This window comes from Taudactylus pleione, unplaced genomic scaffold, assembly GCF_031769625.1.
Source record: "Taudactylus pleione unplaced genomic scaffold, aTauple2 ptg000095l, whole genome shotgun sequence".
NCBI classification, from domain to species: Eukaryota; Metazoa; Chordata; class Amphibia; order Anura; family Myobatrachidae; genus Taudactylus; species Taudactylus pleione.
This window is the reverse complement of record NW_028284497.1, coordinates 31889590-31907453: the sequence shown is the minus strand read 5'-3', so window position 1 is coordinate 31907453 and position 17864 is coordinate 31889590. Positions and strand designations below refer to the sequence as shown.

Sequence of the window (17864 nt, the reverse complement as noted above, 5' to 3'; positions counted from 1 at the left end):
GGCAGTTGGGGTGGAAGGTATATTAACATACCCTTTAGCAATCTATAATTGCCTTAAATCCTGTGATGTAGATAAAATGTTGAAAGCCAGTCCGTCTAAAGCTGTCATTTGCGCTAAAGTTGCATCTAGTGATGTATTTTTTGAAGGCCCAAAATAATAGGACATTTTTCATTTCATAGGTGGACCTTCATCAATATTCATTTGACTTGAACTTGGTATGACCATGGCCTCTTTTGGTCGTACTTTTATTTTATGTTTGGCAGTTAAATGTGTATGAGTGAATGTGTATTTTTTAAAATGGCACTGCAAGTTTTGGATTTTGCTGTTTGGTTTCAATTTTTGACAGCTGTTGATAATCAAACAGACGTTTCACATACCTTTTTTGTGAGTAGTGTAAAAAGTTGGGCTTCTTTGTGCTGTTGCCATAATATAAAATTCCAAAGTGGCACTTTGAAATGCAAGAATAAAGTTTGCATGTTTTTTACACTAACGCACCTATTTAAAATAGACAGTAATGGTACCGTAACCAAAGGCAGCTTTAAGTCTTATTTTTTATATCAATTTACTGCTCCTACACACCAGACTAGTGTACCAAGTCCAGAAGTAAAATTCCACAATGGTGCTGCGACCACTGCTGCCCTTTGAAGTGCAGTCCACAAGAAAAAAGTTTGATTCAACTTTTCTACACACCGTTATTATTATTACTACAGTTTGTAGGAGAGGTAGCTTACCTTCTGTCTTTTTTTTAATTTTAATTTGCTACTATCAAGCACCACCAGACAACTACCCAACAGTTATCCTTGTAGAGGGTATCTGTTGCCGTGCTAACGGAGGATGGCAGGCGCCATCTTGGCTGGGTTTACCCACGGCTTTCCTCTTCTCAGGAGGAGTGTGGTATGCGGTTGCTCAGCAATCAGGCTCTGGGAACTAAGGACATGAGAAACTGCAGTTTATCCTGTTATATATAGCACAGTAAAAACTTATTTTAGTCTAGCATTTGTGAAACTATATTGTACTATATTGAATTGATTGTATCTATTTAGGTCAATGAGATTTTGAAGGTTGCCAAAAACAATATAGTGGTAATGAAATTGCTTGCTGGAGGTCACAAGAAGGACTCTAAGGTACCTATTAGATATTAAAATGTTTTTCTTTTTTCAGTTTTTTTTCTCCGATTTTATTATGATTATTTCTGTTTTAAAATGAATGACAAATCATCATGGCTGTTTTTTATATTTTATGTTTGTCTTTAACTTCTAGGCTGTGTTTTTTTTTTTTTAAATGACATTTTTTGGCTGATGAAAACGTGTGCTGTTAAGTGAATAGTAACAGAAAATGTTATACCATTTTGGCTGATTTACATGTATGAATTGTAAAATCTGCATTATGGATTTCTTCACATGTCATGAAAGTGGAAGGGAATTTTTTTTATTTTTTTTCAATTGAAACTCTGAAAAAATTTGCATAGCAGCTTTTTAAAAAGTTTGACCCTTTATTCAATGGTAGATTTCCGTCAGCCTTTGGCCTGCAGTGTATTGAGCATAATGTTACTGCAGATTGAACACTTGTAAAAATAGTGATCACTATCTTAAACTTTTTAATTGCACGAAAACCTTTTTTAAGACCATTATTATCCTTTATTTATATGGCGCCACAAGTGTTCCGCAGCACCTTACAAAGTACTAAACCAGTGACTTACAGTGCAATACAGGACAAGGACATGGTTTATACACATAGCTGCATTAGCCATTATAATACTCAAATTAAGCAATGGAGTCAGCAACCAAGTGTTAGGTGCCCGTGTAAGGAGTAGATGAAAGTATAAGTAAGGACATGAGAGCCCTGCTTGTGAGCGCTTACATTTTAAAGGGGAGGGGCAGACAGACAGGAATGATACAGATGGGGTAGACAGGGAGGAAGGAGCATGTAGTAACTGGTTAGGATGAGAGCTAGAAGGCCTCGAAGTAGTGGGTCTTGAGACCCCATTTGAAGATCTGTGGAGACTCTGATAGGGAGAAAGTTCCAGTTCTTAGGAAGCAACCTGGCCAAAATCTTGGAGGCAGGACTGGGAGGAAGTAATCGGTTAGCAGGAGAGGCGGCATGCATTTGTTGAGCAAAGTGGACAGGCGGGAGTGTGAAAGGAGATGAGGTCAGAGATATAAATGGGAGAGGAATGGGTGAGGGCTTTGTAAGTGAGTGTAAGTACCTTGAATTGGTTTATGAAGGGGAGTCAATGTAGGGCTTGAAGGAGATGGGAGGCAGATGTAGAATGTTTGGAGAGGAAGATGAGCCAAGCAGCAGCATTGAGGACAGATTGGAGTGGAGAGAGGTGGAAGTCAGGGAGGCCAGATAGGAAGGGGTTACAGTAGTCCAATATGGAGATGACCAGTGAGTGGATGAGGGTATGAAGGACTTTCCACCTCTCTACAGTCCTTCAAACAGGCTCTCAAGACTCATTACTTCATCAAAGCCTTCCTGCTCTCATCCTAACTTGCTGCTACAAGCTCCTTCCACCCTGTCTACACCATCTGTGTCATGCCTGTTTGTCTGTCCTTCCCCTTTAGAATGTAAGCTCTTGCGAGCAGGACCCGCTAGAGTTGCCAAGTATGCTCTACCCTCTTATGCTTCTCCTTACTTTTACTTTCATCTACTTCTTAAACCCCACTAGGGCACCTAACACTTGGCTGCTTATGCTCTGTTGCTTATTTGGGTGTTATGGTCGCCAATGTAGCAATGTATATTATCCATATCCTTGCCCTGCATTGTATTGTACTGTAAGTAATTTATTTGTTTATGTACTTTGGTACTTTGTTAATTAGTAGCATCCAGGATGAGAGAGGGTCTGAGCTTGGAAATATTTTTGAACTGAAAATGGCAGGACCGCGAGAGGTGCTGAATGTGTGGTTTGAAGGAGAGGGTCCAGGATAACTCCAAGACGGCGCACTTAGGGGCTAGAGTAGATGGTTGTGCTGTTAATTGATAAAGAAATTGTGGGCATTGAGGTCATGCGTGAATGCTGCTTTGCTTTTTCTATATTCCAGCAATTTTACCAACCAGTTTCTGGTAAATAATGCACAGGGTGATGTCTCACTGTCAGTGACTATGTACCCAAAATGTCATTACATTGTGCTGCAAGTTAATATAGCCTCTTAGACATGCACAGACATGTTTTGTTGAGAAGACTACATTCAATGACTTAAGGTGCATACACACACACCGATTTTTTTTACGATTATCGTTTAACGATAATCGTTTGAAAAAATCGTTCACTTTCTGAGTCAAACGAACGATTATTGTTCATGCGCGTTCACGTTTGTAGTTCAGTCAGACTTGTCAACTCAACGTTTTTCATTAAGTTAATATGCAAAAATCGTTTGTAGTTCATAAAAATCGTTCATTACATTTAAATGAACATAGTAAATGAACAACTTTAGTAAACGATTTTAGTTCATTTATTCAAGGTAGAAAATCGTTTATTAAAATCGTTCATTAACTCAATCGTTGTGTGTGTATGCAGCTTTATAGAACAAATACCTATCCACTGCAACCGAATTACACAGTGAATGCAAATTTCTTCTAGTTAAAGGCCCAATAAGCCCTATATACATATGAAAATTACTACTGTAAACTAGACCATACAAGAAAATGTGTGACTATTTAAGGGAAGCAGTTTCAGATGAGGCTTGGTTTTGGTTGTGGAGCAAGCATTGTTCCCTATTAACATTGAAAATCTAACCTATGTTCTCAGACAAATTGTAAAATGTTTAACAGATCAGTAATTATGCATGAGGACTTTGCATTTTAATAAGTGATTAACTTATTTCAACATATACGAGGTGTGGCTTATTAAATAACTATATTGATGCTATAATTTGATTAATTATATTAATTACATTTTAACTCCATTCCCCTTTTATGTACTCACCTTCTGTATCCATAGACCGCTGCGTTCTTATTTTCCATGGGTCAAAGTTATGCTGTAGCTCAGTGGTTCTCAAACTCGGTCCTCAGGACCCCACACAGTTCATGTTTTCCAGGTCACCCAGCAGGTGCACAAGTGTATTCATTACTCACTGACACATTTTAAAAGATCTAATTATTTCCACTTGCGATTCTCTGAGGAGACCTGAAAAACATGCACTGTTTGGGGTCCTGAGGACCGAGTTTGAGATAATGAACTACAGTACAGATTCTGTCAGCTGTCTCAACAGCTCTGTTGTCTTCTTTACCTCAGTAACTGATGCAAAACAGGTTCCCTTGAGTATAGATTTGACTTAAGGAAAAATAAAGAAGTAACATGGTATCTGGCGAATATGGAGGCTGTTCTTGCACTGCAATCTCTCTCGCCCCAAAACTGCCTGCTTTACATAGAGAGCTGTGTGGGCTGGTGCGTTGTCCTGATTGAGGATTTTTCCACAACTCTGGTCTCTTTCTTCTGATGTTTTCCTGCAAAGTTGCTAAAACATTTTGTAGTAATGTTCATTCACTGTTGCGCCTTCTGGTGTTACACAGTCTTCCAAAATAACACACTTGATATCAAAGAAAGCAATTAACATGGCTTTGGATTTGCCTTGACGTGCTTTCTTCATTCTTGGTGGTGATGTTGTTTTCCAGTGCATGGACTTGTGTTTTGTCTCTGGATCCTTTTGGAAGATTCATGTTTCATCAGAGGTAATAACTATCTGAAAAAAAAAAAAAAAATGCGAATCCGCTTGAATTTGCTCCAAAATGTACACATTCGCTTTTGTTTGTCTTTCTGCTCGGCAGTGAGAAGCCTTTGAACCATCTTAGCACAAACTTTTGTTATGTTAAGATCCTGATGCAAAACTTTCCTAAGTTTTTTTTTTTTTGTGGTTGCCATTTACCATTTCGGCTATAATTCGTATGCTGAGTTGCCTATCAATTCGAACACTTTTTTTTTTTTATGTGCAAAAAAAAATCATCTCCTCCCAGCCATCACTAAATCCTTTGTGCCACTCAAACACATGTGCACGTGACCTAAAATCTGCCCCATAAGCCTCAGTTAGCATATGGAAAGATTCTGTGCTGTTTTGTTCAAGTTAACTAAAATGTTAAGGGAACATGTTGCTCTACTTTTGAATTAAGCATTTCTTCTTCAGGGTCCATAGGGTCCACAGAATCTACCTTGATATGTAGTTGGAGTGATCCATTGCACCAAACAGCTTACAGATTTGAAGCTCCCAACATGCACAGGTCCTCCTCCCTATATACCCCGCCCCCAGCTACAGGCCTTGTTTTTTTGTTTGGTTCGCGGCAAGTATCCAGACGTACCATTTTAACAGCGGGACTGCTTAGGCAGTCCCAGGCTTTTTCTTTTTTTTTTTCTTTTTTTTATCTACCTTAGTTTTTTGAACGTCTGAGTGTTGCAGTATTAAGCGTCGAATATGACGCTTAGACTGTGACTCCTTCTACCGATGTCGAAACGCCAGTACCGCTATATGCCCTGGAGATTTCGGTGGACCTCAGCGTGGCTCAGCTAGCGGCATCGCTGGGGTCTGGACTGCGATCGGATTCAAGGAGATGGCAGGTAAATTATCCATTATGTGGTGAATCATGTGTGGAGCAGTCCAGGCCTCCGGTGTAGGAGACGCATCAGAGGCAGCTGCGGGTGAAGGTCTCATTGAAATGTGTCCTCACTAAGGCGGTCGGGGTCATATCGTCTGTCGCCGGAGATGGGTAGCAGACGCACTAGGAGCGTCTACTACTGTGAGGCCAGCGTATCAGTGCCGTCAAAATCACAGCTTAGGGGAGATGGGAGCTCCCCCGGCCGCTCCACCCCCAAACCTGACACAACTTCGTGTTGCAGATTCCCGCATGTGGTGTGATACTTCTGACCACCTCTTGTGTGAGACGCTCACAGTCCACCTTGGGTGTGCTGCTGAAAGCTGTTGGTCTCAGAGGTTAGATCTGTCTCCCTGTATACCTCTCCCTTGGGTCAGGTATATAGCACTATATCCTACCAATACCCCTGAGGGGCTGGTCAGGTGATTCAGAGTCCATTTGAATATATTTATGCATTGTATGTGACTGTGATGCTAGTTGCTGTATTTATACTGCCTTTTTGTTTTCAAAACTGTCAGATATATCTATCACTGTTTCTCCTCATCCCTCTGAAGGTGTGTGAGGTTTTCATTTAAAGTCACATTGCATTTTTTTTTTTATGTTATCTGTTTTTATTGAGAATGGAAACAGCACATTACATATATGGCCTACAGCGGCCCACAAAAACAGCAAATAAAATCAAAGAACAATATGAAATCAGTCAACAAATATATTCATACAACATGAGATATAGGAGCAAGAAAGAATAAATCTCAAATCACTTAATTTTGAACGTGCTTTCAAATATTACTAACTAAAAGAAAATGAAAAACAAGCAAAAACAAAAAACACCACAATATAAAAGCAAAAATCAAAATAGCTAATAAAACAAGATACATAAAAAATTAAGAAAGAAAGAAAACAATATATAGAAAGAAAGATAACAAAATAATAGGGAAAAATAAAAGAGGATGTCGCAATATCCTAAGAAACACTTAAATATTTATTTTGTATTCAGCAGTCTCTTTAAAATTCAGCCAGCAATACCAAATGTCAGTAAAATCTAGAGGAGAGGATTTAGTCAATGAGAGGTCTTCCATATACATATATTGATCTATTCTCTGGAACCATCGAGAGATGGGAGGACAAGTCGAAGACCTCCAATAACATGGTACAGTAGCCCTTGCAGCATTCACCAAATGACGCAACACGGATTTTTTATATATGGATATTGGGAGGTCAGATAAATTTAGCAACCAAAATTCAGGTTTATCAGATAAAGGAAGACCAGTGATCAATTCCGATAATTGTCGAACCTTCCTCCAAAAGTCAGCTATCACCGGGCACTGCCACCAAATATGGAGAGGGGTGCCCACCGCCTGTTGACAACGCCAGCATAAATCAGGTAAATTTGGAAACATCCGGTGGATGTGGACAGGGCATCTATACCACCTTGCCAAAATCTTATATTGGGTTTCTAGAACTTGGAGTGAAGAGGAACTAGCAAAAGTAAAATCAAATATTTGTGACCACTGATCTTCAGTTAGGTCCCTTCCTAGTTCACTATGCCAGGCAGAGACATAAGAAGGTAAAGATGGATTAGAGCATTCAAGACATATTTGGTATATGGAAGAAATAAGGTGTCTTGGTGGATCTACTGCCATACATAAAGCTTCAAATTTAGATGGAATCAAGCGAGGTTCACTAGCCTTAAGAGAATTCACATAATGTCTTAATTGGAGAAATACCCAAAATGAACGAGGTGGGAGATTATATATTTGTAGTTCTGTAAAAGATCGCATTCCACTAGGTGTCACTAGATGGGATATACGTGTAATACCTTTTGTGGACCAACTAGATAAATTAGATGTCACAAGACCTGGGGGAAAATCAGGGTTATCTACCAGTGGAGTAGGCAGTGAAGCGCATGGGCTAAACGAGGGGAGATTTCTAAATTTATTCCAACAGCGTAGAGTGGGGCCTAGTGTTGGGTGAGATAAGTACGGACATTTAACAATCCAGGGAAGGACATGGGGTGGTTTACCTACTGTGTGACCTACTACACATGTCCATTGTTTGATTGATGATAGACGAGACATTTCAACAATCCTAGATAAGTGGATTGCATGGTAATAAGTAAGGAAGTGGGGTAATTGCAAACCACCTCTCAAACGACTTTGCGTTAATACAGCCTGTGACAGTCTGGCTCTACCTGAGCCCCAAACAAAATGACCCACTAAGCTTTGTAATTCCCGATTAAAAGGAAACTGGTATTGCAATAGGCAAAACTTGCATCAGATATAAGACCTTAGGTAAAATAGACATCTTAACCGTGTTAATTTTACCCAACCAGGATAGCTTCAATATAGACCATCTCTGAAAATCTGTCTTAAATTTTTGAATAAGAGGGGGAAAGTTTAGCTGGTACAAATTATTATTTGAAGGGGATAAAAGAACACCCAAATACTTAAGACTAGAAGAAGTCCACACAAAGGGAAAAGCACCTCTAAGGCTTGTCACAGTGTTGTCAGGGGTTGATATATTCATGGCAACGGATTTGGAATAATTGATTTTAAAATTAGAGACTCCACTGAATCTATCAAACTCTTGCATGAGGGCAGGGAGAGAGGTCACCGGCAAAGAGATGGTAGTAAGGAGATCATCGGCAAATAGTGCCAATTTGTATTCATGGTCTCCAATCTGCACACCTTTAATATTCCTGTTACATCGGATAGCCCTCGCCAATGCCTCCATGCAAAGTACAAATATAAGAGGAGACAGTGGGCATCCTTGACGTGTACCATTAGTGATCGGGAAAGGCTCTGAAAGGGCCCCATTGACCCGAACTCTGGCCGTGGGCGATTTATAAAGGGCTAAGATACGATGAAGACAGTGGGATCCTAACCCCATATATCGAAGAAGGCCTTCCATGAACTGCCAATCAATCCTGTCGAAGGCCTTCTCGGCATCTGTTGAGAGAAGAATAACAGGGGTCCCAGTACCTTTAATAAAATGGATAATATCAATAATCTTAGAGGTATTGTCCTTAGCCTCCCTACCTCGAACAAATCCCACTTGGTCTTCATGTATCAAGCTCGGGAGAAGGGAACTCAGCCTATTTGCCAGCATTTTAGCATATAATTTTAAATCATTATTTAATAAAGAAATAGGCCTATAGCTAGCGCATTGTGCAGGGTCCTTCCCCTCTTTAGGAATTATTGATATATGTGCTTCAAGTGTCTGAGGGGAAAAACCTACCCTATCAGAAACTTCATTACAGGCTTTCAAAAAAAGGGGCAACAGCATAGAGCGAAATGTCTTATAATAACTTACAGGAAAACCATCGGTGCCAGGGCTTTTCCCAAGAGGAGTATTTGACAGAGCAAAATCTAGTTCCTCGTAGGTAAAGGGGTGATCGAGGGAAGTCAGATCGCTCTCATCAAGTTGTGGGAAATCAACCGAAAGGAGGTAATTTCTAATCGCTTCCTGATGCGTTAATGAATGGGTAGGTGATTGTTCCTTACGTAAGTTATAAAGTTTCAAATAATAATTTTGAAAGGCCGCTGCAATCTGAGGAAAGGTGTGGACAACATTCCCCCCTGAATCCCGAACATTGGAGACATAAGATTTTAGCCTCTGAGTTTTTAGAGCTCTAGCTAGCATTTTGCCAGGCTTGTTTCCCCATTGATAAAATTTATGCCTGCATTTCTGTAGATATAATTTAGTTTTATCCTGAAGAAGCTTATTAAGAGCCTGCCTTGCTTCAGTAAGTTCTCTCAATGTAGTTGCATCTAAAGAGGATTTATGGTATGTTTCCAGGGACTGAATACGGGTTAGGAGTTGTTGCCGTTGAGCCATCCTTTCCCTTTTTAATCTAGAACCTAGTTGAATACAATGTCCTCTAATCACACATTTGTGTGCCTCCCACACCATAATCTTAGACACATCTGGAGCATCATTAATATCAATATATTCAGTAATGGCTTTTAGAAGATCATTTTTAGTACAGGGGTCACTAAGTAAGAGCTCATTAAAGCGCCATGTCCACGGTCTGGGTGTCAAGTTAGGAAAACATATATGTGCAAAAATTGGGGCATGGTCAGACCAGGTAATATGACCTATTTGACTATGGGGAAAATATTGAAGGTTTCTATGATCTATAAGAAAGTAATCAATACGTGAATATACAGAGTGCGGGTTAGAGTAAAACGTATAGTCTCTAACAGTTGGATGTTGAGTCCTCCATAAATCTATAAATTGGTATTCAGAAAAAAGTTGACGTACTCTACGATGATCTCGCAAGGAGACTCGGGGCGATCCCAAAGAACAGTCTAACACAGGGTCTAAAGACCAATTAAAGTCTCCACCTATAATTACACATCCCTCTCTCAATGGTTCCAAAAGTTTCAAGACCTTATTAAAAAATTGCCTCTGTTTCTGATTAGGAGAATAAACATTTACAATAGTGTATACTTGATTATATATCTTACATTTCAATATTTGACACCTGCCTTCCACTAGAATATGATGAGATATATCTGTAACGGCGAGCCTACGAGAAAGAAGTATAGCCACTCCCAGAGATTTACTCTGAGAGTTATTACTACAAAACACATGGGGGTAATAATAATTCCCAAGCTTAGGAGCAACTAGCTGTTTAAAGTGCGTTTCTTGCACAAAGGCCACATCTACTCTCTCTAGGTGAAGTTCTCGCAGTAAAGTGGACCGTTTTTCAGGAATATTAAGACCTTTAACATTAAAGGAACATAATTTTATATTTTCTGGTTTAAGGGGGGCCATGGCAGCGGCTGTGGAAAGGGTGAATCATAAACAGAGAGTGAGGCATTATATGAATCTTATAAGAGTTTACATGAGCAGCAGAGATATAGCGACCAAAAGGGGGAAAAAATAAAAACAAAAGCAAAAATATTAAAATAAAAACAAGAATAATAATAATAAAAAAAAAAAAATAGTATAAGGAAAACAAAAAAAAAATCTGATTAAAATAAACAGAGAAATATATCCATGAAGAAAAATTTCCGCTGTTGGAGCAGGCAGGAGACAATAGTCGGCTCATGCTCCAAGGCCAAAAATGCGGAACGACCCAACTGGGGTAAGGCAGCGATAACCACCCCCCGGGAATAAAGAATTAACATATATCCTGTAAACGGCAATATCAAAAAATAAATAAATCATCTACATAATAAGAACAACAGTACCATCTACATTAATATCTTAAATGTATGAGACATATCCATATAACAATTCTAGGAGAATTTCGTAAAGAAACCCACTAAAACATACATAACCTTACAAAATCTGCTGTGTGATGATAACGAAAAACATAAATAAATACTTTCCTTTCGTAGAAATGACAAATAGAAAGCATTAAACTATTAGGTAAGAACCAAGACAGTTATAAGAATCTATAATCATCAAATGGTCAGTGAGCGAACTGACCCCCAACAATATCAAAAGGATACAATTCCGGACATGTATCCTGTCTAAGCTCAACAAAGAAGCAAAGAATCACATTTAACTATCGCAAGTGATCAGGTGCCAGAGGCTGTCCCTTCAGCTCGTGGAGAAGCTGAGTTGTGCCTCTGCCTCCTCACTGTTGTCCAAGGAGCCTTTGCAACAGGTGAGATGGGTGGATCTAGACGTGAAAACAGGTGGAACCAATCCTGGAGAGGAGGTATTGAAATAGAAAGTGCCGCACAGAAATTATCCAGGTCTTCCGGTGTCTGTAAGATTAGTTGGCGACCATCATGCATGACTTGGATACTCAGAGGAAATCCCCAACGAAAACGGACACCTTTCTGTTTAAGAACGTCAGTAAGAGGTTTAAGAAGACGTCTTTGATGGAGTGTATTCCAGGAGAGGTCCGGAAAGATTTGAACTTTATTTACCATTAAATTCAATACCATCCAATTTGCGTGCTTTGCTGAGGATTTCTTCCTTAAGATGATGGTAGTGGAGTCGACAAATAATGTCTCTGGGAGCCTCAGATTGGAGACCCTTTGGACGTAGGGCCCGGTGAGCACGATCAAAAAGAATTGCATTGCCTGGTTCTGCATCAGTAAGTTCATTGAACATTTTAGTAAGTGCATCAATGATACCAGGACCTTGACGTCTTCCGGGATTCCCCGGATACGTAAATTGTTGCGACGACCTCTGTTATCGAGATCGTCTAGTCTCCGCTGCAACATTCTCATCTCTTGTGCATGCGTAGATACAGTGTCCCGGACTTTTTGTTGGAAAGAACTGACTTCCTCCATGTGTGTCTCCATGTGGCCCCAATTTTCTTATCAAGGTCTAAAAAGTCCTGTTTCGTGGGGAGAGAACGTAAGTGCGCCAGGACCTCAGACATAGTGGTGTCTGACACATCTCCTGAACCAGTATGAATTGGTGACGCCATAAGTCCAGTATTGTCAGACGACGTAGACGGATTAGAATCAGAGCGTGCGTTATCTTCAAAAGCACCACCGTCAGGGGTAAGGTAGCGGAACAGATTGGATTGCAACGAGGTATCCACAGTCTTCTTAACACTAGGTGTCCGCACCGTCCTCTTAGTTTTTCCCATCAGAGAGATAGAGACAGGAAAGACAAAAGGAAAACACACACATAGAGAAAGGAAAAAGAGCAAGTACAGCAGATATGTTGGTCAAAAATATTAATTCATGTATAGCCTCAGGAGGTACATTCCCGGGATACGGTCACCACATACCTCTCCCCATAATATACGGGTGAATCGGGGTCATGGCCATCTCGCAGCGTACGTGTCAGCCCATAGAGATCAACTATCTCCACAGCAATATATAGAAGATATAATAGTAATATTAGGCAGTATTAAATATTATTGATACCTGCTGTGAGATCAAATAAAATGACTTTTGTAAATAGGGAAATGTGAAATGTTACAAACGTGGCCACACGGGGGAGCTCCAAGCCCAAATATGTTATAATATCAATAGAGACTCATAAGAATGAAGGGAAATATATTGGAAGAAAAGAAAAACACAAATGAGTTGGTCAGCAGAGGGGATATATCTGCTATCAGGCAGATTGGCTCAATGCGTTTTGGATGTCATACACTGGCTATCTTCCCTTGTGGTGGTCAATCACAGTACCTGCAATGTAGCAGCGGAGATGCCAGTATCCCCTCACAGTGGAGAAATGCGGTCAGTAGTCCCAGTGACCAAACATAGGGCCAATAGACTCCTGTAAGGGCCTCAGTATGCAGGACAAAGGAGTATATGTGCGGATCGAGAGTCACCTAGGGCCTCCTCATATATGTAGGCAGAACGGGGTCACTACAGGCAGAGCAGCAACTACAGCAGAAGTGGCCCCATCATCCGGTAACAGGCTGGGGGAGAGAGAAAAGGGCAGCCAGAGCACCAGTAGCAGGGATGTAGGAAGGTAAGCTTCACCCGATCACCGCCGGGCCCTGCGGCATCCCGACACGTGAGTATAAAGGGTCCGGAGCACCCGCAGTAGGCGCGCGACTAGGAGCCGCCGGAGCACCGCTCGTCCTCTGTGGTGCAGATCGGCAGGCACTTGGGGTCACCAGGCAGGAGGGAGGCTGCGCTTTGAAGTGGGGGATGGAGGTTCCGTCGGGCGGCTCGTGTACGCTAGGTCCCAGCTTCTTGGCGCGAACCAGGCCTCAAGCCTCAAACGGGGCTAGCAGACGGTCTCCGGGAACAGCAACCACCTCACGGGCAGCACAGCAGGGTCTCAAGATTAGAAACAGATGCCCTGTATATAGGGAGAGCCCGATAATAAATCTGGTAAGGGCTTTTAGGGCTGATGTCACAGGAGCTCACTGGAGATGCGACTTCTCAGCTCCAAGTCCAGGCCACGCCCCCCATATTGCATTTATACTCTATACCTTATACCTGTTACACATTATGTCTAAAGATAAAGTAGAGAAGGATGAGCTTCCTGTGCTATAATCATGTAAATCCTGTTTTGCAGGCCTGTCTGAACAGGATTTTGTGCAAGATGGGTTGTGTAGTGTTTGTTGTAAACAGCCACCTTTTCTATCTTGTATACCTGCACCAGCACAAGAACCACCTTGGGTGGCCTCTTGGTCTCAGGTGTTGTCGCATTTGGTGGACAGGGCCGAAGCGTCGCATGCTCCTGCCACAATATTGTGTCCTGCTATGGAGTACCCACAGCATTTGCATCCTTCTGTGTATATGTCCCTCATGAATCCCTGTTGGTTTGATTCTTCTGCTCACTCTAGTCAGAGTATGCTGCCGTCTATAGCCCCTCAGCAAGTGGTGCAGGCGAATAGACCAGGGGCATAAGAGAGGTTCTCTTCAGACATTTGCCTCAGGATTCTGACTCAACCTCCTCATCGCACTCTGATACTTAGAGTTCGCAGTCTTGCTCAGTGGAAGAAGTCTATCAATCCTCTGTGGATGTCCCCTCTCTGGTGAGAGCGGTTAGATCTGTCTTTAGTATAGAGGAAGAAGAGGTTCCGCCGAAATCTAATGGTGTATATACACGGTCAGATTTGTCAGATCGTTATCGTTGAATGATAACGATGAATAATTTCATTAACGATCTGAATTATTTCATCAAAGATGAACGATTTCTGACAGTATTAAAATGAGTGCAGTCAATTTTTTAACTATTTCAAACCGTCGATGTCCGATATCATTATCTGACATGCGGGAACGTGCATCGTTGGTCGATGCATGCCCTACATGTCAACGATTGAACGATTTTTACAATCGTTTTTGTTCGTATCTTTAGCAATATCTGACCGTGTGTATGCAGCATAATCCTCCGGTCTTTAGGCATCAGAAGGTGGCTAAAGATTATTTTCCTCAGTCTGAACAACTAACGAATCTCATGTCTGAAGCATGGTGTACTCCAAGTAAGTATTTTCATGTTACAAGGAATTTAACCTCTCGATACCCATTTGCACTTGGCGAGTGTAACAAATGGGAAGTTCCTCCATCAGTAGATGCTCATGTAAATAGATTGATCAAGAGTTCTACATTACCCTTTCCTACAGCATCCTCATTGAAAGAGGTTACAGATAGAAAACTTGATAACTATTTAAAATTAGTGTTTCCATTATCTGGAGCTACTACCAGACCAGCTATGGCTGTAGCCTGGGTAGCCATAGCTATGGAAGAATGGATGAAGGCTCTAAAGCAGTGGTGGCCAACCTGTGGCTCTTGAGCCGCAAGTGGCCTGTTCCGTTCTTCTGGTGCAGGCCCCTGACCAGGGCCGCCATCAGGGGGGCACTGCCGCGACTAGATTTCTGGGCTCGCCCACTATCCCGCCGACTACCCGCCACCGGGTCCTATCAATATGCTGCAAAGCCTACAATAAAGCTCCCATCCCCCAACCCCCCCCCCCCCTCAGGAGACCCATCGGCGCACGTGACTAACGTCACTCCGCACTGCCGAGGGAGGAGCCTTGGCGTGTGAGGAACAACATGAAGTAGCAGGTAAGTGTGGGGCTGGCTGTCTGGGACAAGGGCTGGCTGGGGCTGGAGAGACAGAAGGAGGCTAGAGGTGTCAATAGAAAAGAGAGCCAAAAGACTGCTGCCTTGGTGTTACTTGAGAGCTGTACAGAATTTTTATATCTCAATTATCAATGGCATATATAATTATTAATACCCAATTGAAAATACTAATACCCATACATAATTGCTGCTATTCAAAAAAATGTCACCTAAATAACTCACCACCTGCTGACTAAAAACAGGGGTGTGACACACGATCAGGCTCCTAGAAATGTTATACCAGGGGTGTGGCCTAGCTGTCACAAGATCACACCCCTTTTTTTTTTTTTTTTTTTGCAGGTGCACCTCCGGAACGCTTGATCGCGGCTCTGTGACATACCGAAAAATATTTTTGGGCTCTTTGCCTCTGACTGGTTGGCCACCCTGCTCTAAAGGATAGCATGCCAAAAGCTACCAGAGAACAGCTGTCTCATCTCAGGCAGATGCAAGAAGCAGCTATGGATATGGGGGAAGCGGTCATTGATGCAGGTATCTTGGCTTCTATGGTATTGGCAACTTCGGTTGCGGCTCGAAGAACCCTTTGGCTAAAGACCTGGAAGGCGGATACAGGGCCCAAGAAGAACCCTGGAGTTTTTGCCTTTTGTTGAGAAGGTACTGTTTGGACCAGAGCTGGATGACATAGTGTTTTCTCTGGCGACATCTAAATCTGTGGGGTTGCCATCTACGACTACCCCTAGGTATAGGCAGTCGTCAGCTCTGTCCTTTCACCCACAGGGTAGGGCAAAGGGACAGTCTTCCTCTAGACGGGATAATTCCCACAAGAAACCGCAGACCAAAAAATCCTGGTCAACCAGACGTCCTGCTTCCAAGCTGGACGATAAGCCCACTGCCCGATGGGGCGGGCCTCCCCCTGGAAGGTCTCAGGGTGGGAGGCCGACTTCTACAGTTTTCTCATGCCTGGAATGAGATGACTACGGATGCCTGGGATCCTGAGGTGGTCTCATGGTTGCGCCATCACGTTCCTGAGGCATCCTTCTCAGAGATTTGTTTGTACAACCCTTCCGGTAGACACAGTCAGATCTTTGGCCTTCCATGAGGCTATTGGGGCCCTCTTGAGGTCAGGAGTCATAATCCCCATTCCTGTGACACAACAGGGAAGGGGTTATTATTCAAATTTTGTTTTTGATTCAGAAACCAAATTGGTCACATGAATTTGAAGTCTCAACAGAGATTCATCCATGTGCCCAAATTCCGTATGGAAACTCTACAGTCAATTATGCTGGCATTGGAGCCTGAAGATCTCATGGTCTATTGCACGATCTCACCAAGGATTTCTGAGAATGGTGGTAGATCAGCAACATTGCCAATTTCAGGCTCTACCTTTCGGCTTTACTATAGCCCCTTGGGTATTTACCAAGATAATGTCAGTCATGACGGCTCATCTCAGACGACAAGTCAGGATACTGCCATATTTGGACAACCACCTGATATTGGCACAATCTCAGGAGATGTTACAAGGTCATCTCCAGATGACCATGGTCTTGCCTACAAGTGCACGGCTGGGTAATCAATTGGAAAAAGTCTTCTCTTTCTCCAACTTAGCAAATGGTGCACTTAGTTCCACTCCAGGTCCCTGCAGCAATGGATTCTGTCTCATTGGGATGGTCTGTATCATCGTATAAAGTCTCAGATGATCCGCATCTCGCCAGAGGTTCGGCTCTCCCTCGCTTAGTGACTGCAGACGACTCATTTAGACAAGGGTCGCCCGGTATGGGTATCAGATTGGGTACTCCTCACCACTGATGCAAGTCTGCGAGGATGGGGAGCGGTGACAGGTCATCACACTTTTCAGGGAAGGTGGACGGATCAGGAAAGTCACCTACAGATATATGTTTCAGAGCTTCGTGCAGTGCATAGAGAGGGTTCATTCTGGCTCAGGACCTACTTCAGGGCAGGCCTGTCCAGATTCAGTACGACAACGCGACTGCGGTAGCCTGTATCAATCTTCAAGGAGGCACACGAAGTCCGGCAGCCATGAGGGATGTGGCGAACATTCTGCAGTGGGCAGAATGCCATCTTCCAGAAATCTCAGCAATATTCATCCTCAACTGGGAAGCGGACTTCCTAAGTAGTCAGGACATACTCGCCGGAGAATGGGCTCTTTATCTGGACGTCTTTCAACTCTTGGTGGGCAGGTGGGGACTACCAGACGTAGACCTCATGGCGTCCTGTCACAACCTCAGGGTCCCCAGGTACGGGTCCAAGTCCAGAGACCCATCAGCAGCCTTCGTGGATGCACTGTCAGTAAGATGGGACTTCAAGCTGGCGTATCTCTCCTCCGATTTCTCTCCTTCCAATAGTTCTCAGGAAATTCAAGCAGGAAAGCGGAACAGTAATACTGGTGGCTCCGGCTTGGCCCAGACGTCATTGGTTCACCGACATACAGAATCTGTCCATAGACAGTCTGTGTATCCTTTTCTTCTATGGCAGGATCTGCTAACGCAGGGTCCCTGCCAGCATCCAGACTTACCTTGTCTGACTTTGACGGCGTGGCTCTTGAAGTTTCCATCTTAAGACCAAAAGGTTTTTCCAGTTCTGTAATTCAAGCGATGCTTAGAGCACGGAAGCCTGCCTCTGCCCGCATCTGTTAGTTTGGCATTCTTTTGGCACCTTCTCTGAGTTTAGGAAACATAACTATGTTCCCTTTTTAATGTATCAGGGTATAGAGTTGGAGGAGCAAGGACTTGTTTAAAGTGCTAAAGGACAGCATGCTTCATAAACTTAGCTGCCTGAGCAGCTTCGTTTTATTTTTATTGGT

General features: G+C 42.5%; 1 protein-coding gene across 3 annotated transcripts in view; it reads left to right on the top strand.

Moving 5' to 3' along the window:
* The window catches only part of NAA35 (N-alpha-acetyltransferase 35, NatC auxiliary subunit), a 104218-nt gene that overhangs the window by 83423 nt on the left and 2931 nt on the right, over positions 1-17864 (top strand). For 2 of the 3 annotated variants that reach the window (XM_088470090.1, XM_088470089.1), the window contains exons 22-23: positions 180-215; positions 1044-1124. In XM_088470090.1, the coding sequence (XP_088326216.1) occupies positions 180-215; positions 1044-1124 (117 nt within the window). The remainder of the gene's footprint in view (positions 1-179; positions 216-1043; positions 1125-17864) is intronic. The other variant, XM_088470091.1, reaches the window with a different exon arrangement.